This window comes from Hyaena hyaena, unplaced genomic scaffold, assembly GCF_003009895.1.
Source record: "Hyaena hyaena isolate Hyena2069 unplaced genomic scaffold, ASM300989v1 scaffold_303, whole genome shotgun sequence".
NCBI classification, from domain to species: domain Eukaryota; kingdom Metazoa; phylum Chordata; class Mammalia; order Carnivora; family Hyaenidae; genus Hyaena; species Hyaena hyaena.
Window position 1 is genome coordinate 234059 of NW_024080934.1, and position 24966 is coordinate 259024.

The 24966-nt window shown below is 37.6% G+C and overlaps 1 protein-coding gene across 1 annotated transcript in view; it reads right to left on the reverse strand.

Annotated features, from left to right (window-relative positions):
* The window catches only part of IPO8 (importin 8), a 76985-nt gene that overhangs the window by 19043 nt on the left and 32976 nt on the right, over nucleotides 1–24966 (reverse strand). The window contains exons 16-21 of the mRNA XM_039247682.1: nucleotides 24195–24320; nucleotides 20463–20529; nucleotides 16133–16258; nucleotides 15368–15465; nucleotides 11933–12028; nucleotides 81–301 (exon numbers count right to left, since the gene is read on the reverse strand). Of these exons, the coding sequence (XP_039103613.1) occupies nucleotides 81–301; nucleotides 11933–12028; nucleotides 15368–15465; nucleotides 16133–16258; nucleotides 20463–20529; nucleotides 24195–24320 (734 nt within the window). The remainder of the gene's footprint in view (nucleotides 1–80; nucleotides 302–11932; nucleotides 12029–15367; nucleotides 15466–16132; nucleotides 16259–20462; nucleotides 20530–24194; nucleotides 24321–24966) is intronic.

The window sequence follows — 24966 nt, forward strand, 5'->3', positions numbered from 1 at the left end:
CCCTTCATACACTATTTTACATTTTTAAAAGTCAACGTTCCAGAAAGAGAAATGTAGAGTAAAACCCAAAAGACACATACCCGAGGAAACAATCCGTATCATTCATCCACTGATTTATAAACTGTACAGTTATCGGTCCAGGGTGGTGGGGCAACTGCATTTGTTCTAATGTATGTAGCAGCAGATCAGGGTTGTAATACAAGGCAGCAATGGCGACCTGAAGACACATGGTGCGGAGCTCACTAGTTTTCACTCCTCGGGTTAATCTCTCCAAAACAAGCTGAACGAAGAGAGGAATGCACTGGATAAAGAAATGAAAAAGAGAGTCAAGCGTACACAGAGAAACCAGGTAACTTTTATAGGAAGCAGAATGTTGGTAGAGAGCGTTCTCAATAAATAAGATACCCTTAATGACAACTAAACCTTTGCTTACATTGTTCTTATAGTTATTAAACAAATTTATATTCTCACAAAGTCCAGAGATTAAATTGGCCAGGTCAAAAAGAGGTACTAGAGCAGTGAGAGGAAGTCTCCTTCCCTTCTCTTTATTAAATGTTTATTTATTTGTTTTGAGAGACAGAGCAAGGAAGGAGCAGAGAGAGGGGGAGAGTCACAAGGAGGCTCCTTCCTGTCAGTGCAGAGCCGGATGTGGGGACTGATCTCTCAAATTATAATTGTGACCTGAGCTGAAACCAAGAGTCAGACGCTTAATCAACTGAAATACCCAGGCGCCCCAAAAGTCTCCTTCCTTTCTGAGTCCAGATTACAGGGAAGACTCTCCCACAAGAATGTCCAATCAAATGATGGCAACAATCCAAATACAGACTCAGCCACTTCCACATTTAAGGTAAAATGACTAGGTTCAAATTTTTCTTTGTTAAATCAAATTGAATGGGGCTAAAAATAAGCATGACATGACCAGTTTCTCTTGAGAAAGAAAATTCCTAAGTCACAGGATGTAAAGGTCACTACATTTAATAATGCTGTATTACAGAGCCCCTGGGTGGGTAAGTCAGTTAAGCATCAGACTTCAGCTCAGGTCATAATCTCACAGTTTGTGAGTTTGAGCCCCACTTTGGTTGAGCCCTGCTTCTCTCTCTCTCTCTGCCGCTTGTGAGATTCTCTCTCTCCCTCTCTCTTTCTCTCGGCCCCTCATTCACTCGCTCCCTCTCTCTCTCTCAAAAAAAAAAAAAAAATGCTGTATTACACATTTGAAAGTTGCTAAGAGTAGATATTAAAAGTTCTTATCACAAAGAAAAACAATTTGTAACTACGTATAGTGCTGGATATTAACTAGACTTATTGTGATCATTTTACAACATATATAATATCAAATCATTATGTTATATGATTTCAATAAAAATAAGAAAATTTCTGTTAGTATAAGACTGAAGGAAAAATGGTGGACTTTGCATTCGAAGATGAAGGCATCTGACTCTAATTCTACCATATTGATGAACTACTTTCATTGGAAATATTTCCTTTTTTATTTTTTAATGTTTTTATTTATTCTTGAGAGAGAGGGAAAGAGCACGAGTGGGGGAAGGGCAGAGATAGAGAGGGAAACACAGAATCTGAAGCAGGCTCTAGGCTCTGAGCTGTCAGCACAGAGCCTGATGAGGGGCTTGAACCCACAAAACATGAGATCAAGACCTGAGCCGAAGGCAGACACTTAACTGACTGAGCCACCCAAGTGCCCCAGAAGTATTTCCTAATAGGGGCACCTGGGTGGCCCAATTAGGCATCTGCCTTCAGCTCAGGTGTTGATCTCACAGTTTGGTTCATGAGTTTGAGCCCTGTATCGGGCTCGCTGCTATTACCATGAAGCCCACTTCAGGTCCTCTGTCCCCCCACCCACCCCTCCACCACTCACATGCTCTTACTCACTCGCTCTCTCTCAAAAAAATAAACTTAAAAAAAAATTCTTCTTAAGAAGTATTTCCTGGGGCACCTGGGTGACTCAGTCAGTTAAGCATCCAACTTTGGCTCAGGTCATGATCTCACAGTTCATGGGTTCGAGCCCTGCATCGGGCTCTGTGCTGACAGCTAGCTCAGAGCCTGGAGCCTGCTTCGGATTCTGTGTCTCGCTCTCTCTCTGACCCTCCCCTGCTTACGTTGTCTGTATCTCTCTCTCAAAAATAAATAAAACATTAAAAAAAATTTTTTAATTAAAAAAATGTATTTCCTAATAGTTATTTTCACTAAAAGGGAGGGGCTGAAATAATTTGTGTAAAAGAAAATTCTAAGGTGTTAATAAGGTGATAAGCTCATTTTAAAATTAAACTTTAAAAATCAAGGCTTCAGGGAGGATTGGAGGACTAGGCAGAGCACAGAGGAGTTTGAGGGCAGTGAAGATACTCTGTTACTAGAATGGTGGCTACGTATCATTATACATCTCTCCAAACCCATAAAATGTACACCAAGAATGAACCCTAGTGTAAACTGTGGGCTCTGGGTGATAATGATACATTCTCAGTGTAGGCACATCAACCCTAACCAATGTACCACCCTAGTGTAGATGGCAATAATGGAGGACACTATGCATGTGTGGGTAAGGGGTATATGGGATATCTCTGTATCATCTGCTCAATTTTGCTGTGAACCTATAACTGCTCTAAATAATAGTCTATTAAACAATTTCTGTGCAAAAATTAAAGGCTTAAATGTAATATATTTTTTTAGTCAAAGCTATAAATATACTAGGAGCAGCAGGAATACTAACTAGCCTGGTTTAGGGAGATACATAATATTAAAACACAGAACTATACATGGTACTTTTAAGATTGAGATTTTAGGGATGCCTGGGTGACTCAATAGGTTAAGTGCCCAACTCCTGATTTTGGTTCAGGTCAAGATCTCATAGTGGTGAGATCAAGCCCCATGTTTGGCTCCCCTCTGAGTGTGGAGCCTGCTTGGGATTCTCTCTTCCTCTCTACCTGCCCCTTCCCTGCTCGTGCTCTCTTTCTCTCTTAAAAAGATGGAGATTGTTATAAAGAGATGACTAGTTTGATGTTTGATTAACCCTACTGATTTCTTCTCAAATTCCAATACAGAGCATTCAGATACCACAATATATGTGGGATATAGGCTACATTAAAAATTATTACTATGGGAGAAAGGGAAACCCTATTGCAGTGTTGGTGGGAATGCAAACTGGTACAGCCACTTGTGGAAAACAGAATGAAGGTTCCCCAAAAAGTTAAAAATACAATTACCGTATAATCTAGTAATCACACTACTGGGTATTTACCCAAAAAACACAAAAACACTAATTCAAAGGGATACCTGCACCCCTGTTTATAACACCATTATTTACAACAGCCAAATTATGGAAGCAGCCCAAATGTCTACCAACTGATGAATGGATAAAGAACATACCACATATACACTAGAATATTATTCAGCCATAAAAAAGAATGAAATTTTGCCATTCGTAATGACATGGATGGAACTAGAAAGTATAATACTCAGCAAAATAAGTCAGTAAAAGAAAAACAAATACCATATGATTTCACTCATATGTGGAATTTAAGAAACAAATGAGCAAAGGAAAAAGGGAGAGAGGCAAACCAAGAACAGACTCAAATATAGAGAACAAGCTGATGGTCACCAGAGGGGAGGTGGATGGGGGGATGGTTAAACAGGTGACGGGGATTAAAGTACACTTGTGATGGGCACCGAGTGTTGCATGGAAGTGTTGAGTCACTATATTATACACCTGAAACTAATATTACACTGTATGTTAAAATTTGGTAAAATAATTACTGTAAATCAATGAAGCCATAAGAAAATGTAAACGAAGCCTGAAAAGCTCTTCTTGAGATATTTTAATAATAAAGTTTCATTTAACAAATGTTTACTATTACTTGCAAAGCCATTAAGAATACAAAGAAGCTCTGAGATTTTAAAACTAATAAAACTAAAATTATCCCTTAACATTAAAACACAATCAATTCTGGGAATTGATTATGCAGAATACTTCTATATACTACTATGGAGTGATCTACAGGATAGATATATTATTATGGGAAGAAGGAAGGTGGAAAAAAATATGTATAGTATGCTACTGCTTAAAAAGAGGAAGAAAGAAAATATACCTCTTTGCTTTTTACTTTATATGTTTATTTTTGAGACAGAGACAAAGCACAAGTGGGGAAGGGGCAGAAAGAGAGGGAGACATAGAATCCAAAGCAGGCTCCAGGCTCCGAGCCCCAAGCTGTCAGCCAGAGCCCGACACAGGGCTCAAACCCAGGTGAAGTCATGACCTGTGCCGAACAAAGTCAGACACTTAATGGAGTGAGCCACCCAGGCGCCCTTGCTTACTTTTTAAAATGAAAAGATGAACTAAACACTGGGGGTGGGAAGACAGAGAGAGAGAATAAGGGTAGAGGGGAGAGAGACGGAAGCTAGACTTCTCTGAATACATCTTGTTTTATAAATTAGACTTCAGAATTATGTACATGTTTTATGTATTTAGAAAAAGATGTGAATCAATCTCTAAAAGTTAAAATAAAATGAAATAAATGAATCAAACAGAGATTATTATAAATTACTTTAAAATTTATGATCTGACTATATTTTGGCTATATATATTCCTAGCATATGGATATATCCTGGAGATAAAAACAGCTACTAAAAAATCTTAAACTGTTAATAGTAATCATATGTTAGTGATAATGTTGGTATAATTACTTTGAGACTGTATGTACATATTAGTGGAATAAAGTAAATGAATAATTATGATGAGAACCAGGATTTCTGGTATGGCAGATACAGATTCAGATCAATTAGGTTAAATAATGTAGTTCAGAGCAGCACTCTCAACAATAGCCAAAACATGGGAAGAACCTAAGTGTCCATCAACGGATGAATGGATCAAGAAGATGTGGTTTATCTATACCATGGAATACTCCATGGCAATGAGAAAGAATGAAATCTGGCCATGTGTAGCAACATGGATGGACCTTGAGGGTGTTATGCTGAGCGAAATAAGTCAGGCAGAGAAGGACAAATACCATATGTTTGCACGTATAGGAGGATTAGGAGGAACTTAACTGAGGACCATGGGTGAGAAGAAGGGGAAAAATAGTGGGGGAGAGGGAGGGAGGCAAACCATGAGAGACTCTTGAATGCTGAGAACAAACTGAGGGCAGATGGGGTTGGGGGGAGGGGAAGGAGGGTGATGGGCATGGAGGAGGGCACTTGTGGGGATGAGCACTGGGTGTTATATGGAAACCAACTTGACAAACTATTAAAATAAATAAATAAATAAATAATAAATAAATAAATAAAGCAGTCCTGAATGTGAACTGGAAATATCTGTGTGTGCGAATAAGTAAATCTTAAAATGATACAATATGTATTTCTTGGCTCTCTTGTGGAATTAATGGCCAACTCATTAATAATAACTGTCCCTTGTGTTTGTAGTCTTGAATACCATTTCGCAGGGTAGGGCAGGAAACGTACAAGATGAACCGGGACCATCTAGTCATACCAGACGGCAAGAAAACTACTAAACACTACTGCAGTCACTTGAGGTGGGCATGTACACGCCCACTGGTCCAAGTTAAAACAACTTTGTATATGTGAAATACACTGAAACACATCAAACAAATTTGAATCTGTAAGTTCATAATAATATTTACAAGGCAAAAAAACAAAACACCTCACTGGTCATCTTTGGAGAATGTTAGGAAACAAACTTACTATCTTGAATCATGGAAAATAAAAGGAAATACTCAAATGGTTCCTCAGAGTAACCTGATAATGGATGAAAAAACATTTCATAGAAATATTTCAACTAATAAATGAAAAAGGAATGCCAGAATAATCAACACTAACAGCAGTAGCATCATAAGAGGAGAGACAGCCAGACATTCTGCGCCTCCTGGTAGAAATACAAACCACCATCTATGAAGTATTCTTGCCAAAGGTATCACATGCATCTGACCAAATCTCTAGATCTAAATACCAAGTTACAGGAAATAGAGGAATGTAATTCCAAGGCAGTACAGTCTTTCAGCTATACTTGAGTGCACTAAACCTGTAACCTCCTTAACATTAAAGATTCCCTAGTGACCCTAACTCTCTGACAGAAATTCTTGAACACCAACTTTCCAATCCCTCTGGAACCCAGTTTTAGGAGGAGAAACCCACTGTATTATACTACAAGTGTTTACTTGCTAACTTCAAATGGGTCTATCCAGGCAAAAGCTTTTTTTTTAGTTTCAGGTATAGAGTTTAGTGATCTAAAATTTACATACAACACCTGGTATTCATCACAAGTGCCCTCCTTAATCCCCATCACCCATTTAACTCATCTCCCTACCTACCTCCCCTCTGGTAACCATCAGTTTGTTCTCTATATTCAGAAATCTGTTTCTTGGTTTGCTTCTCTTTTTTCCCCATATTTGTTTTGTTTCTTAAATTCCACAAAGAGCAAAATTGTATGCTATTTGTCTTTCTCTGACTGACTTCGCTTAGCATAACACTCTCTAGCTCCATCCATGTCATTGCAAATGGCAAGATTTCATTCTTTTTTTTTTTATGGCTAATATTCCATCGTATATATATATATACACCACAGCTTCTTTATCCATTCATCAGTAGATGGGCATTTGGAGTCGATGGGCATTTGGGCTCTTCCCACTGGGCTACTGTGAATAACGCTACTATGAACACTGAGGTGCACGTATCCCTTCAAATTAGCATTTCTGTATCCTTTGTGTAAATATCTAGTAGAGCATTTGCTGGACCATAGGGCAGTTCTAATTTTAATAAAAGCAATTCTTTTATTCAACTCTTTATTACCTATCAGACTCCTCCAAACTGAAATTTCAACTTCCAGTTTCCACAACCTCTCCTATTTTACTGAAAAAGCTAAAGCTATTGGATTTAAGCTTCCACACCCCTTCTTTCTACCTCAAGACCTCTCTCGATGAGTAGTATCCAAACAGCATGTTTACAACAATAGATATTCGTTGGGTTCAGAAAACAAAAACATTCCAGAATTAAATTAATTTGGAATACACAGATACTAACACCCTCTTAGACACCTTTTCAGATAAAGGCACAAGAAATCAAGCAATAATGACATCTGTTCAATGTTGCTTTATCCAGTATTTCCTAGATTTATCGGACCACTTAATACTTTTTGCAATAAACACCTACTAACACCATTACATGGTCACAGTTTGAGTAATATCATCACTCTATTCCCATCTACTGGTATCCATACAATCTGTAACTGTAGGAAAAATCATCTTTATAACTTTCCAAGGAAAACCTGTGCTCTCAGGCTTTTCCCTGCCCTCCTCATCTAACACCTTGTTTTTTCAGGTGTTTTCTGTGCAATGTTTGCAATGGCCCCCTGCAAATCTTATTCTAGGCTTTTCTTCCCAATGCTACATGCCTAGGGCAGAAGCAGTACCCTCAGGCTTCAACTAGCAGTAGCCTCCTTGCTCATCTCCACAGCCAGTGTATGCAAAGAAGACTGGTTTACATTAAGGCTACTGCTAGCAGACTCATCACTCTAAGTCCCTAACTTTGATCATGTCATTTCTCTGCTCAATGTTCGTTGCTTACGGTCAGGGTTGGTAAACTTACAGTAAATATTTAATAATACATTCAACTTTGCAGGCTATATACAGTCTCTGTTGCATACTCTTTTTTCTTTTCTTTAAACATCGCTTCAAAAATGTAAACACCATTCTTCATTCCTGGGCCATACACACAGGTCACAAGCTGGATTTGGCCCATAGGCCATAGCTTACCAACTTCTGGCTTAGAGGAAAGACTGAACTCTTTGGCATAGGTGTATTCCACACCTTCCTAGCATCATTAGACTCTACTGCTCAGGACTTTCCAAAAGCCAGTGAACAGAACTGAAGCCTTCTCTACTCTCACTCAAGTCCAGGGCTTTACTACCTTCTTGTTCTGTTGACATCACAATTTCTTTCCACCTCACATACATCACCTAAAACAGTACTCACTGAAGGAGAAAATGAGCCTTCAAAATTACATGTAAAACTTTATCAATCCAGAAAGGAGGCTGGAGGGTCACTCTTCTCAAAAATAATGGAGAACTTGGTGGTAAGCAACAAATAAGAGGAAGCTGGTGGTTCCTCCTTATTAAAATAAAAAGATAAACAGTAAGCTAGCAGTTCACATGAGAAAAACAGAAAAGAGACAGTCAAGAAGAATTCTCCTGGGGTCAGAACTAAATCAAACATGGGCTTTGAAAACCTCAAAACAGCCATTATAAATGTTTAAAAAATAAAACTTTTTTTAATGTTTATTTATTTTTGAGAGAAAGAGCGTGAGCAAGGAAAAAGTAGAAGAAGAGGAATCTTCTTCTGAAGCAGAATCTGAACAGAATCTGAAGCAGGCTCCAGGCTCTGAGCTGTCAGCACAGAGCTCAATGCAGGGCTTGAACCCACGAACCATAAGATCATGACCTGAGCCGAAGTTGGATGCTTAACCGACTGAGCCACCCAGGCATCCCTAAAAGAAAACATTTTTAAAGTACAGGAAGCTATGATGGCCATGGCTCATGGCTCATCAAATATAAAATACCTATTTGGACATACAAATTGCAAAAAAGAATCAAATGGAAATTCTAGAGTTAAAAAATGCCGTAAGGGCACCTGACTGACTCAGCCAGTAGAGCATGCAGCTCTTGATCATGAAGTTTTGAGTTCAAGTCCCACATTGAGCATAGAGCATACTTAAAAAAAAAAAGTACCGAAAACAAAGTGAAAAATTCATGAGAAGGGCTCAACAATAGATCTGAACTGACAGAAGAGAGAATAAGCAAGCCTGAAGATAGATTGAAAAAGAATATGTAATCCAAACACCAGAGAAAAGAGAGAAGAAAAATGATCAGAGTCTCAAAGAAATGTGGAGCACCACTAAGCACACCAATGTAAGAGGAAATCAGAAGGAGAGAAAGGAGAAAAAGAAGAAAAAATACTTGAAGAAATAATGGCTGGAAACATTCCAAATCTGATAAAAACAATCTATATATCCAAGAAAGTCAACAAATCCAAGATAAATACAAAGACATTTCATAGTAAAAATGGTAAAAGACAAAGAGATAACGTTGACAGCAGCATGAGAAAAAGCATATATCGTGGCCAAGTACAAGGGAATACTAATAAGATTAACAACTGTTAATCAATGTTTCTTACTAGAAACAATAGAGACCAGAAGGCAGGGAGATGGTATATTCAAACTGCTGAAAGAAAAAACTATCAACCAAGAATTCCATAAAACTGTCTATCAAAACTGAAAGTAAACATTTAAAAAGAAATTCCCCAATAAAACAAAACAAAAGAAAAACTGAAAGTAAAATAAAAATACTCTCAGGAAACACAAACAGAATTCATTGCTATCAGACCTTACCTTGAACTTACTAAAGGAAGTTCAAGTTGAAAGCAAGTGACCCAGAGGTAATTCAAAGACAGACAGACAGACAGACAGACACACACACACACACACACACACACACACACACACACACGCTCCCGTAAATGTAATTATGTAATTTTCAAAAACAGAAAAACACTATTTGACTTTCTCCTCTTAACTATTTAAAAAGGAAATGCAACTTAAAAAAAGAAAAACAGGGGCACCTGGGTGGCTTAGTCGGTTAAGTGTCCGACTTTCGCTTAGGTCATGATCTCGCGGTTCGTGGGTTCGAGCCCCAAGTCGGGCTCTGTGCTGACTGCCAGCTCAGAGCCTGGAGCCTGTTTCAGTCTGTGACTCCCTCTCTGACCCTCCCCTGCTCACGCTGTCTCTCTCTCTCTCTCTCTCCTAGAAATAAATAAAACATTAAAAAAAAAATAAAAAAAGAAAAACAGAAAAGAAAAAGCAATTGCATAAAATAACATTTTAAAATTATATTGTTGAGACTATAAAATATAGAAATGTAGTATATTCAATATTAACAATACAAAGGAAATAGGAGCAACATTGCACTGGAGTAAGCAAATGACACCAGATGGTAACTCCAATCCAAAGGAATAAATAAAAAGAATTGAGAAATGGTAAATAAGAGTTAATATGACAAACTCTATAAACATACTTGGCTTACCTTTCTTAGCTTCTTTAACACATAAAATTACAAAAAATAACTATTTCTAGGTTTATAACATATATAAATGTAATATATGTATATATAACAGTAATAGTATAAAAAGGAAGAAGAGGTAGAGCTATATAGGAGTAATGCATCTATTTTTCACTAAAATTATGTTAATCTAAATCAGAAACAGATTCTGATAAGGCAAGATGTATACAGTAAGCCCTAGAGCAACCAATAAGAAAAAAATTTTTTTGAGAGAGAGAGTACACACACACACAAGTTGTGGAGAGGCAAGGGGAGAGGGAGAGGGAGAATTTTAAGCAAGCTACACAGCCAAAAAGAAGCCTGACGCTGGGTCTGATCGCACGACCAGGAGGTCATGACCTCAGCTAAAATCAAGAGTTGGACATTTAACCGACTGAGCTGCCCAGGCACCTGGAAAAAATTTTAAGTAGTGAAAAAAAATTAAAATGTGACATTAGGAAATATTTACTTAGGACACCTAAGTGGCTCAGTCAGTTAAGCATCTGCCTCAGCTCAGATCATGATTTCAAGGTTCGTGAGTTCAAGCCCCACATCAGGCTCTGTGCTGACAGCTCAGAGCCTGGAGCCTGCTTCGGATTCTGCGTCTCCCTCTCTCTCTGTCCCTCCCTCACTCATACTCTGTCTCAAAAATAAATATTGAAAAAAACAATTTTTAAGAAAATATTTAAGTATTTCAAAAGAAAGCAGTAAAAGTAAAAAAAACAGGGGAGGGGTGCCTGGGCGGCTCAGTCAGTTAAGCATCTGACTCTTAGTTTCAGCTCAGGTCATGATCTCACAGTTCATGAGTTCAAGCCCCAAGTTAGGCTTTGTACTAACAGCAAGGAACCTGATGTAGGTCTCAATCCCACAACCCTGGGATCATACCTGAGCTGAAATCAAGAGTTGGATGTTCAACCGACTGTGCCACCTGGGCACCCCTAATCATCCATCTTTGTTCTTTACTTTTTAAAAAAATTTTCATGTTTATTTATTTATTTTGAGAGAGATACAGCGTGCTCGAGCAAGTGAGCACTCAAGCAGAGGAGGGACAGAGAGAGAGACAGAGAGGGAGAGAGAATCCCAGCCTGCTTAAGATTCTCTCTCTCCCTCTACCCCTTCCCCCCACTCACTCTCTAAAATTAAAAAAATATATATTAAAAAAATAATGGATGAGTAGAAGATCAGCAAGGAGATAGGAAAACTAAGCAACATTATAAATGTACATAATTATTTTGAGGGACAGAGAGAGCAGGGGAGTGGGAGGGAGAGAGAGAATCCCAAGCAGGCTCAGTGCTGTCAGTGCAGAGCCCAATATGGGTCTCAAACTCACAAACCTTGAGGTCATGTCTTGAGCTGATATCAAGAGTCAGACACTCAACTGACTGAGCCACCCAGGTGCCCCTAGGATACTTTTTAAATCAGTAAAAGAAACCTTTTCTTTTTTTGTACAGTATCTTCATTTCTGGTTAAAAGAACAAATCTGAGAATATTTCAATAGAATATACAAAAACAAAGGGAAAATGTAAATCTCTGGGAAATCAATTAAGTAGAATTTACATATTCATCTCCTTCATAGCCTCTTATTCGCTTGATAGCCTCTTAAATTATTACATATTTTTCTGTTTATTTCTTCCTCCGCTAGAATGCAAGGTGCAATTTTCAAATTGCATGGGTATTTTTCTTTGGCATTTAAATAGGATTTGTACCAGAAATCACAAACTACAGGCTATCTTTTTAATTTTCCATCATATAATATAAACAAAATGTCAATCAGGTAAATTTTCAGTATAAACATCAAGTACAAACTTTCCATGCATGTACTACCTGATCAATTCCCTTTCCTTTGCACTGAAGAATGATGACTTCAAGGAGTTTGGCTGCATGACATTCTGCATCTTCTCCTGCATCTCCACACAGTACCTAATGTAATCACAATTTAGCTCAGAAGTGAATGGCATTGCAGAGAACTTAATCAAGTCTACATGAAGCAAATATCTCATAAAAATTCATGCATTAGAATCACAACTTTGCTTTCTAAGTTTACCTTGCCCACCCAAAGAAGGAAGGTCAAAATAATGTCTATCTTCTTTATCTATTCTAATTTCTTATAAGAAGTAACAATTCACCTATTTAACTTTGGATTAATAAAGTAAGCTATAAGAGTTAACTGTCCAGATAAATGAAGCTTCCCTTAAAGGCAACAAAACAATAAAATGAAATCAAAAGAAATTTTAAAACCTTACTTAAATTTTAAACAATGAAACAAGCCCTGTAATTTTGTTTCTTTTGAGTTCTTGTCCATGTATACTCATTTTTTTTCAAAATAATAACCATAATTTGATATCACACACCTTTTAGCTTCTCCATTTGGACTTTAAACAACAAACATTTTCCATGGATGTTATAACCATTTAGGACTATAAGTATAGATAAATATAACAGTTTACTAGATATTCCTCTATTGTCTATGCTGTATTTTCACTATTATAAACAATTCTAAAATGCACATGTTCAAATTTGGAATATAATTGCTTTATAATAAGGTTCCCAGAAGAGAGATTCACAGAGTAGAGGCAAGCTTATATTGGAAAGTAAGAAATACAGAATAATTAATAAGAGTTCAAACACAAGCTCTAAGAATAGACTTAACCCGGAGAATAAAGACAGAAATTAAAAACACAAACAAGAAGAGGTAACAGAGAAAAACAAAAAATAGACTCACTGAATAAAGACAACAAAGTTGACAGCTTTTGTCAAAATTATTTTTAAAAGGCAAAGAGCAAAATTTTTTAAATACTAGAAATGATAGTTGCAAACAATACTTAAGCTATTTCTTTGAAAAAAAAAAAGGAGTGAAAGACATAAATGCAGATAAAGGAGAGATTAAAAATAAGTAAATACTATTAAAAATAAAGAACATTATATTCCTTACAGATTTGAAAACTCAGATTAACTGGATAATTTCCTAGGCAAATACAATTTAAGAAAACTGAATTAAAAAGAAATTCCAGATAAAGACAGATTGAACATTCCCATTTAATTTTATTACTTCCGAAAAGACCATTAAAATGATAGTAATGGGATTTTAGAGGCATAAATCCACAAAGACAGAGAAAAGGAAAAAGTAGATAGCTATAAAATTTTGGAAGCTGGAAAACAGATGGATCAGAGAGCTGAATCCAAAGCAGGTAGCTGGCCAAGAATCAACACTATTTACATACAATTTAAAATTCACCTTTAGGGCAATCTAGGTTCTAAATGTAAATGGGTTCTGAAACCAGAATGCCATGGTTCAAATTCCAGCACTGCAACTTATTAGCTGTGTTTTCAAAACAACTTATTAACCTCTGTATCTTACTGTCCCCATCATGGTGGTGGTGTACACTACAGAAAGAATAAACAAATCACTCCCTTTTCCCCAAACTGTATTTGCTTGGTTGGCTGGTTGGTTGGTTGGTTTTGGTTCCCACCTCCAAAAGGAGAAGAAACAAAATATATTTCAGTAATTTAAAAAAATGGGCTCTGGAGCCAGACCACCTGGGTTCAAATATGGCTCCAACATAGACTCGCTCTGTGACTTGGGACAATGTACTAACCCTCAGGCAAGATACTTACTCATAATGTTGTAAAGATAAAATAACATATATAAAATGCTTAGCAAATACTTGGTATACAGTAAGAGTTCAGTAAGTATTAGCTATTATTAAAAATCAAGAATAGGACACATGTTTTAACCACTTGGTAAGTCTAAGGACATCACTCACTGTAGGCATCACTTTTACCCCAGCTGCTATTCAGAGCAGCTGTACTAATGCATGTAGGACCGTTATCAGCTTGCTGCTTTCCCTTTCCCTCACTAGCAACTGTCCACACAACGTAGGAGAAAATTCTAAAGATTGCCAAGTGATTATGATTTAATAAGCTAGGTTATTACAGAGCTAAAGGAGTCTTTAAAAATCATGATTCTACTCCTTCCATTTATATGTGATGAAACTTAGTGACCTCCCCAAATCTCCCTGGCTCTTTACAAATGAACTGAAACCTTAAACAGATGTGATGTCAGCTCAGAGCTCTTAACAGATCTTGGTACACATCTCTTTTAGTGAGAAAGACAGGTTGTATACTAGCTACTTTACTCCCAACTCCAAGGCCAAACTTAGATATTTGGAGCTCTATGCAATAGTTTTATATTTATGTGTATGTAAATAGTAACCTAAAGGAGAAAGGAAAACATACTCATCAATGGTAGAGAGGGTGAAATCTAGCCTGTGACAAAGACAACACAGTAGAGGTGTTTGCATGTAAAATAACAGTAGTCAGTGCATAGCTAATAAATCATCCTTTATTGAACTAAATGATGCTGTTTTTCCAACTATTCCAATTTTTTGTCTTATGTTATTTATAATCAAAATACATACATCTAGTTGTTTTCAATATACACATTCAGTTTAAAATCATTTAAAAAATCAATGACTGACAAACTGTGTGCTTATTTTCTTAGCACTTTTTTTTTTTTATTTATTTATTTATTTTTTTAAATGTTTTATTTGTTTCTAGGAGAGAGAGAGAGACAGCGTGAGCAGGGGAGGGTCAGAGAAAGAGGGAGTCACAGACTGAAACAGGCTCCAGGCTCTGAGCTGGCAGTCAGCACAGAGCCCAACGCGGGGCTTGAACCCACGAACCACGAGATCATGACCTAAGCGAAAGTCGGACCCTTAACCGACTAAGGCACCCAGGCGCCCCAGCACTTTTCTTTAATCAAGAAGTTTACGGGGTGCCTGGGTGGCTCAGTTGGTTGGGCGTCCGACTTCGGCTCAGGTCATAATCTCATGGTTCGTGGGTTTAAGCCCCGCGTCGGGCTCTGTGCTGACAGCCAGCTTGGAGCCTGTTTCGGATTCTGTGTCTCCCTCTCTCTCTGACCCTCCCCTACTCATGCTGTCTCTCTCTTTCTCTCAGAAATAAATAAAAAACATTTTAAAAATTTTTAAAAAGAAGTTTGCATTTTTGAAGGAAAAAACACATAAAATTATTTACCCTATTATCAAGTACACAGCTGTAAGTGGCAAGCATTCTTAAGCATACCACGAATATAAAATTTTCAAATTATAATTCCAAGTACTATTAGAGTCAAAATGGCAAATATGTTGATGAAGGCAATACAGAACTAAAGGTATAAGAAACAAATTGTAAGAGTGTCCTGCAGTAAAACACTCAAACATTAGAAAGAACCACTACAACAACCAATTAGGACACACTTACCTTTCTACACATTGTAAAAAGTATTTCTAAATGCTTTGGATTAGACAATAAAGTATTTGTATCTATTGTCACATAATTATGCAGGAGAGGCATCATATCTGGAAAAAAAAAATCAAAATCCCAATGAGACTTGAGTAACAGAAGTAGAAATAAATTATTCCCACTGAAGCCATATTTCTGTAGCACCCACATATTACTATCTTCCTTCACAGCCACAGAATGCTAGTAAAGAAAGTGACAGATCTGCCCTATTTATAGATGAGGAAAATGTGGATCAGAAAGATTAACATGCTCACCACTTATAGTGATTGTTCTCAATGTCTGTCTGTCTCTCCATAGGACTCATCACCATTTCACACACTGTATATTTTCTTGCTCGTCTGTGTGTTCCCCACCCTCCTTCCCCCCAACTAGAATGGAAGCATCAAAAGAGCAAGACTATCTATTTTGTTCACTGCTATACCACTGTACTTAGAACAGTGCTTGAAATATAGACAGCATTCAGAAAATACTAACTGAATTAATGTACGAACATTTGTTCTGACTGCAAACTAATTTGAGATAGAACAGGAAACCAGCTCCCTCCTACTACCTATATCCCTAGTTCTGGAAAACACTGCTCTGAGAGCACCACCCTTTACTCGACAGGGAAGTAACAACTGTTTTCTGATTAGTACCGGAACTGTACATGTGTTTTTGTCAAGTCTCAAAGGAAATAACGTCTAGACACAGAAAAGCAAAAATGTTACATGGTCAAAGCCATACCTGTAAAGTATTCAAAACAATCCTGTTGAAACACCTCATATAATATACCTAGCAGCTGCCACATTTGAGGGGAAATGCCATGACAGGTTAAACTATAGGCCAGTGAAAGAATTTCTTCATAGAATTCTAGAAGGAAGAAAATCTCTAGTTAGAACACTAGGAAATAGCAAACTTAAACCAAAGACCACAGAGGGGAGGATTTAGACTACCTGCATACATTCCCCAGCACCTAACATATTTGAACACCCCTTTCTTCAGCTACCTATCTTTGCCACCTTCCATCTCCTACCAAGATGCACCTGTTACTTAATAGGATAGGGCAAAGATCTGTTTTTACTACATTTCCCTAGAATACTGGAAATACGTATTTTCTTGATACTATATACTAAAATAGAGTTATACTTCTAAAGCTATATTAGAAATGGGTACAAGAAGGAACTGTTGTATTATCTCTTAGGCATAGGACTGTTAACTTACAAATTAATATTCTTTGGTAAGTTTAATTAAGCTAGGCTAAAATGTCTTCTGGTCTCACATATTTTTACAAACTATATTCTGGACTGTCTTTTGTCAATTTAGAAACCCTGTAAAACTTGTGCAATATTTTTAAATTTATCTAAAGACAATTATACCCACTGTAAAGTAGAAGAGTCCAAAGGGAATGTTCTTGTATTTATATATAAATTTATTATTGCTCTCAGTCAAAAGGACATCCTATCTAAACATACAATCGGAAAATACAAATCTCAGTACAAAATTTTTCAAATAATTCTCACCATGTCAATTTGAAAAAACTTCAAAGGTTTTTTTCCCTCTCATTTTTTAAATTTTTAATGTTTGGGTTTTTTTTTAATTTTTTTATAGTTTATTTATTTTTGAGACAGAGACAGAGCATGAGTGGGGGAGGGGCAGAGAGAGAGGGAGACACAGAATCTGAAACAGGCTCCAGGCTCTGAGCTGTCAGCACAGAGCCTGATGCAGGGCTCAAACCCATGAACTGTGAGATCTGACCCAAGCCGAAGTCGGACACCTAACCAACCGAGCCACCCAGGCGCCCCAATGTTTGTTTATTTTTGAGAGAGAGAGAAACAGAGCGTGAGCAGGGGAGGAACAGAGAGAAAGGGAGACACAGATCCAAAGCTGGCTCCAGGCTCTGAGCTGTCAGCACAGAGCCCAATGTGGGGCTTGAACTCACAAACCGTGAGATCATGACCTGAGCCAAAGTCGGATGCTCAACAGACTAAGACACCCAAGTAACCCCTCCTCTTATTTAAAAGGAACTAATATTTGCCCTGGAAGCTTGGAGGGGTTTTTTCTGTCCAATTTTTTTTAATATTTATTTTTGAGAGAGAGAGAGAAAGAATGAGAGACAGAGAGAAAGAGACGGCAAGTGAGGGAGGGGTAGAGAGCCGGGGACAGAAGATCCAAAGCGGGCTCCATGCTGACAACAGCAAGCCCAATGTGGGGCCCAAACCCACCAACCTAATACTGAGATCATAACCTGAGCAGAAGTCGGACGCTCAACTGATTGAGCCAGCCAGGTGCCCTTGTAACATTATTTAAAACAATATATTTGGGGCGCATGGGTGGCTCAGCAGGTTAAGCATCCAACTTCGGCTCAGGTCATGATCTCAAGGCTCATGAGTTCAAGCCCTGCATTGGGCTCTCCACACCTGCTTCAGATCCTCTATCTTTCTCTGCACCTCCCCCACTCATTCTCTCTCTTTCTCTCTCCCTCTGTCTCTCTCTCTCTCTCTCAAAAAATAAACATTAAAAACAAACAAACAATATATTCAAAAGCTGGTAAGACAGACAGCTGCCTTACCAAGAACAAAATGGAAATTACAGATTTTGAAAAATAATTTGTTAAGGGGCGCCTGGGATGGCTCAGTTGGTTAAGCCTCCGACTTCGGCTCAGGTCATGATCTCACAGTCCCTGGGTTCAAGCCCCGCATTGGGCTCTGTGCTGACAGCTCAGAGCCTGCAGCCTGTTTCAGATTCTGTGTCTCCCTCTCTGTCTGCCCCTCCCCAGCTCGTGCTCTGTCTCTCTCTGTCTCAAAAATAAATAAACGTTAAAAATTTAAAAAAAAAAATAAATAATTTGTTACATAAGACAATCACTTGAAAAACAGCATTATCTGAATATGAAACATCTCAAAGTTCTGTTCATCATCACCCCACACCTTGGCCGTGAGAAAAGGAGAGCAAATGCCTCTTCCTAACATAAAGCCTAAGGACAGAAAAGGATCCCCTCCATATTGCCACTCAGCACGTGTGCACAACCCGACACTCCGACGCTGAATACCAGGACTCTGAAACTTGACAGAGAAACCAGAAGGCACAAAGCTGTTGCAGATTATGGTCTGTGGCTGTGCTGGAGGCTGGACTGTGGTGGGCGGCAATCTAGGACCCGGTGTGGACAGGACAGCACTGGCTTTCTCAGCAGACCACTTCTATGGCACAATCATGCTGGCTCCAGCCAATTCCAGCCTTCCCACAGATTCAGTGAGCTACCAAACATCCTTCTACTGCATTCCATTTACATCTGAATTCACCAAAAGTTACTTCAATCATTCTCAACCAAAAAGACTCTTAGGGTAGGATGCTTATACTAACTTTCACTTCCTGCAGAAAATAAAGCAGCTAAAGTGGTAATAGCTAAATCTGGCTTTTAATAATAAATGAAATCTTAGGAGTAAATTAGCAATGAATACAGGCAGAAGCTCAAAGTAAAGTAGGACAATGGAAACAGACTGAACCATGGACACAAAGTCAGGCTGCTGTGGTGGGGGTCCTGGACAAACAGATTCAGCCCATGACATCTCACAGAACAAGTTTTTTTCTTTTTTATCTGAGAACCTGCATGGCCAAATATCGGTTCAAAAAGGGCCATTAAGGGGCGCCCGGGTGGCGTAGTTGGTTAAGCGTCCGACTTTCGCTCGGGTCATGATCTCGCGGTTCGTGGGTTCGAGCCCCGCATCGGGCTCTGTGCTGACTGCCAGCTCAGAGCCTGGAGCCTGTTTCAGTCTGTGACTCCCTCTCTCTCTGACCCTCCCCTGCTCACGCTGTCTCTCTCTCTCTCTCCTAGAAATAAATAAAACATTTAAAAAAAAAAACAAAAAAAACAAAAAGGGCCATTAACATTACATCACAGCTAAAAACATGAGAAAGACCACCTGTCACCTTAAAGCTAGGAATGGGATACTAGACAGGCAACTGGAGTCATGGCTTACTCATCCGTCCACTGCACCCCAAAATAGGCCCCTTTCCTTAACATCCCGACACTGCAATTACTCAAAATCAAATAGCTGGTATAGATAGATTAGAGGGTTAGTATAAAATATTTCTCTTTATCTTACTTCACAGTTGTCACTCTGCAAGATCATTTTACTTTAAATTTAAATGGAGACTTCTCGGTCACAACCTCTTCCATGAATAAAGACATAACTGAATATGTTCTTTTTTTGCTTATCAGAATCTCTAGGGTTATAGTCCAGAAATCTTCCTTTGAGTTAGCTCCTTGGTGATTCTTATGCACACCAAAGTTTGAGAACAATAGCTTTATAGCAATGATTTCAAAAGTAAGGGATATGTACCTTAAGCAGTGTACTGAAATGGGAACATATAGATCTGTATGTGTGTGCATATATATATATATTAGAACACTTTATATAGAGAGACATTTAATCCCATCCTTTTACATATCTGTTTTTATGTATGCAAATGTAGTTTAGTAACATGCATATTGCCTATAACATGTATTCAAATATCATTCACATATCAGAAATGCATGCTCAATTTTTTATTAATGGCGTGAGTGAGAAAAATTTTAGAGACAACTGCTCTTAAGCAGTAACATGCTTTTCTTTGAACTCTCTGTCTGCACACTATATAGGCGGCAATTCCCTCCAAGGCACATGACTCAGAGCCGCCACCTTCAAAGTGCTCGGATACTAGAAAAACAGCCTCTTCTGTTACAAATGTTACAAATTCCCATCAGTTTGTAACATCCTGATTCTATTCAGAAGTCGGGCTCTATAATAGATAACAGAACAATAATTATTTCACACTTCTGATAAGACATAGTAGGTCTATCATTTCACATTTTTCAATTCCAAGACTAGGAATTCTTAATTGGGTGTATTAAATTTTTCTCTAAATGAAAATCCAAATATCTAATACCAGAGAGTATATCCAAAAACAGAAGAAAATGAAAGCTTCTTTCCCTCAAAATGGTCCATACTGTTGAATCTGAAGAGCTACAAATGCACTTTAAGTTTACCAAATTAAAAAATATCAATTTACCTTTTTACTCTACCTTTGAACTTACCAATTACATGTTTCTGTAAAACAAGATCAATGATCCGCAGACAGATGTTCTCTAACTGCTGAGTAACCTAGAGACAAATTTAAACATTTAGTTTAAAATCCATCCTGATCACCGGGGTACCTGAGTGGCTCAGTCGGTTGAGCATCCAATTTCAGGTCAGGTCACAATCTCACATTTTGTGAGTTCAAGCCCCACATCGAGCTCACTGCTGGCAGAATAGATCCACTTCAGATCCTCTGCTCTCCTCTCTTTGTCCCTCCCCCACTTGTGCTCTCTCAAAAATAAACATTAAAATAAATAAAAATAAAATAAAATATAAAATTCATCATGATAACCCTTACTCTATAAATACTAGCCCAATAAAAATATCAACAAGACTCTTTTGGGAGGATAAGTTGACAATTCTGAATTTCAAGTGAAAAATGTAACCAAGAAATTCTGAAAAGTAGGCTAATGGTAGAAGTGAGAGTTAGACCCATAATAAAATTATAAATTAAGTTAGTTCCTTACCTCATATTTTATACCAAAATAAGTTCCTAGTGAATGAAAAATTTCAATGTGAAAACTTGGGCCATAAAAATACTAGAAGAAATGAAAAGTTGTGTATAATCCTGAAGACAGAACATGGCTCAAAGCCCAGAAATCAGAAACAAATATACTGAGCCATTCGATTTCAAAAATTTAAAATATCTGCATAGTGTAAGGAAAAGTCAAATATAAATGAAAAACTGAGGGAAATGTTTTCAAATGGTATCACAGACAAAGATCAAATTCCCTCCTGTGAAATCAAGTTAACAGGAAAAAAAGGCAAAGGTCATGAAAAAGAAATACAAACAGACCTAAAGTTTATAACAAAATATTCACTCTAATAATGAGAAGGGTACAGACTCTAAGCCCAAGAAGACCACTTTTCACCTATCAAACGGGCAATGATCAAAAAGTACATAACTGGGAAGAGAGATACTGCTGTCCACAAATTTGCAAAGCTTAACGTGGCCAAGACAGCAAGATCTCTCAAGCATACTCAACGTATATCCTTTGACCCAGCAAGTCCACTTCAAGGAATCTGCCCTCCAGACATATTATTACCTGTGCAAATGACATGTAAAAGGCTATTCACTGCAGCAATGTTTGTGATTTGTAACAACTAATTCGTTTAGTAAGGGACAGTTAAATGATATTCATTAATGAGGGACTGGTTGAATAAACTGACATAAAGGAATATTATGCAACTACTAAAAATATTTAACTTTAGGGGCGCCTGGGTGGCTCAGTTGGTTAAGCGTCCGACATCGGCTCAGGTCATGATCTCGCGGTTCATGGGTTTGAGCCCCACATCGTGCTTTGTGCTGACTACCAGCTCAGAGCCTGGAGCCTACTTCAGATTCTGTATCTCCCTCTCTCTCTCTAACCCTCCCCTGCTCACGCTCTCTCTCTCTCTCAGAAATAAACATAAAAAAAAAAATTTAACTTTACTAATATGGAAGGATCACCAAGATATAAATCAAAAATGGCAGATAAAAACTGTATACCATCATTTTCATAAAAGAGGAATATACACACTCATTTTATTATAAGAGAAAATATCTCTGGAAGGATACAAAAACCTAGGAGAGGAGCTACCTCCAGAGGAGAATGATACCTGGGGAGCTGAGTGAGAAAGTGAAATTTCACTGAATACCTTTTCATGCCTTTTGATTTTTTCAACATACGTTGTACTAAATATATTTTTAAATAAGCAAAAATTAAACTTCATATGGGTTACATTGTCCATCTATGTATCCTATTTCAACTTTTGAGCATATTCTTTGAATATTCAGCTTTAAAGTATGGTCTTAAAGTTCAAATGATCCCAAATCTCCAGTATGAAAATCTGTCAATATATTTAAAATCATTAAAGTAAAACTGCACATATGTAAACATCTGGTTTAGATTTCTAATTTTGTTCTGCATACATTGAGTGTTTGTGCATGTATTCGCACACATGTGATTTTTCCTTTTAAGGAAATATTTTCCCCCAAAGTTTGCTTTTAATAAAGCGAAAGTTCAAAATCGTAGGACAGGCAGTCAGAAGACCAAGATTCCAGTCCTTGTTTTGCCTCTAATTATCTATGACCTTCGTAAAGCCACTCACTGAAGGCTTCACATTTTTTTTAATAGGTAAGGAAGCTGGATTGGATTAGCACTTCTCAATTTTAAACCATGCCTCCTTTGATAATCACAGTTAAATTCACATGCTCCTTTATCTGAAATGCAAAATTAATATCAAGAGCAAAAAAGTAAAACAAAAAGGTAAAGAGCTGTTTTGTTTTCACACTAATCCTGCTGCTCATCTTACTACCGCTCATCTTCCACACACACATATTTTAGAAAACAGGATTAGGGGATTTCTAAGGTGTCTCCAAATTTAAAACACAAGTTCTGCATATAAGGTGAAAGAATTATCCGTAAGTATGCTTGCTGTAATTTAATTTGGAACATCTCACTGTTCCTGAGCCCATACAGGATACAAAAATAAAACAAAATCATGAATATGGAAATAAAAATTCACATTAAGCCTTTTAGGTGAAGGAGGCCTGTCCAGGAGAAGAATATTGAACTATTTTTAAGAATCTGGTAATTTTCCACTGGTGTGTGATAAACACAGGATAAATCAACAGCCATGGGGTTTAACAATGCTATTTAAAGAACCAGCACCTGCTTCCTAAGTCCCAATGTATGAAACAGGAGCTGCCGCCATTGCCGAGCAAGTCAGCCTGAGCTCACAGAAGTAACCAATTCAAATCTGAGAGGCAATGTGATACTTGGGGAAGAGGGAGGCAGGTTTCCAGTGGAGATAAATGGATATATTATCAGAATAATCTGACTGCAATCCGAAACTCTGTGGCCATGAGCAAGTCTCTCGACTACATGAACCTGTTTTCCACTTCTGCAAAGGGACACTTCCATTTACCAGCTCTAGTGATCTCATGGTGACATTAGTAAAATCCTATCAGCTAATAGAGGCGAAAGCACCTAATAACAGTCTGTACAAATTCTTATCCCAATACTGTTCTGGAATTCAGTTCAAGAAAAATGATGTTTTAAGCTCTTCTTCCCTTCCGTTCTCATGATGTTTATTACATTTGAATTTTGTTCCACTACGTAATATCTGCCACTGTGATTGAATGGCTATCACTCTCTACAAGACGACTAGACTGTGGGTTCCAAAAGGCAGAGCTCATGCCTTATTCAATTTGATAGTCCCCAAAAACCTAGTCTGAACACAGCAGATGTGATGAACTAAATAAATTAAGTTTAATAATACAGAGATAGCCTATATACCTTACAACAACGTGTTATATACCCCTCAATCATTTTAATACGTTCTTTTAAAATTTGAAGGTAATTTTTAAAATCTAGCAACATATATAATAGCAAATTTTTTCCACTTTATTTATTTGGAGAGAAAGAGGTAGAGAGCAAACAGAGAAGGGGCAGAGAGAGAGAGACAGAGAGAGAGAGGGAGGGAGACATAGAATCCCAAGCAGGCTCTGCAGCTGTGAGTGCAGCTGACAAAGGGCTCAAACTCACAAACCACAGATCATGAACTGAGCCAAAACCAAGAGTTGGACCCTTAACCAACTGAGCCACCCAGGCACCCCTAAATAGCAATTTTAGAGTCATGCCCATTGAGCATGGAAGTTTCAGTTAATGTTACTACAACGACATAATAAAACAAAGAAATCCCACCTCTTTATGATCTTCTACAACCGTCAAGATAGTATCAATAGTATGTAAAATTCCCATAGCCATTACTGTTTTGTCTTCGATTTCTTCATATTCATCACTTTGAAGGACTTTGCCAAATATCTCAGCCTATGAACATAAGATAAACATATTCAACAATCAGTAATGTTATACTACCCCTCACTGTTGTTACAAATTAATAAAAGGGCAATGGCACTCATCTAAATGTCAGCATTGCTCAAACATAAGTTATACACTTTACCAAGTAAATCAATGATAGAAACTATCATGTTTAAAATATAGCCATTTCTTCCTTATCTAGTCACTAGAGCGGAACATACATTAGTTATAACAATTAGATAGCTATTATTTAACTTCCCGTGTCATTAAACAAATAAATTCGAAGTCTAAGAAAACTGAAACCTAGGAATAGTCAAATGAAAAATTTGATAGAAGTTGGAAGACAAAGTCAAGAAATCACCTAGAAAATGAGACAAAAAAGACAGATAGAGATGGAAGACAGGAGAATAAAGGTAAGAAAATTAAAGACTCGGTCCTGATCCCATATTCCTTATCAGAACTATAGAAGAGGAAAAAATTTTTTAAATGGTAGGGAGAAATTAATCAACTAAGTAATGCAAGCAATTGCCTAAAACTGAAGGGAATGAGTTTCAAAGCCCTCAAAGTGAAAATTTACAAGGCTCACATCAAAGCACATCACTTTGAAATCTCCGAGTATTACAGATGAAAAATAAATGGTCTCGATATTAGATCG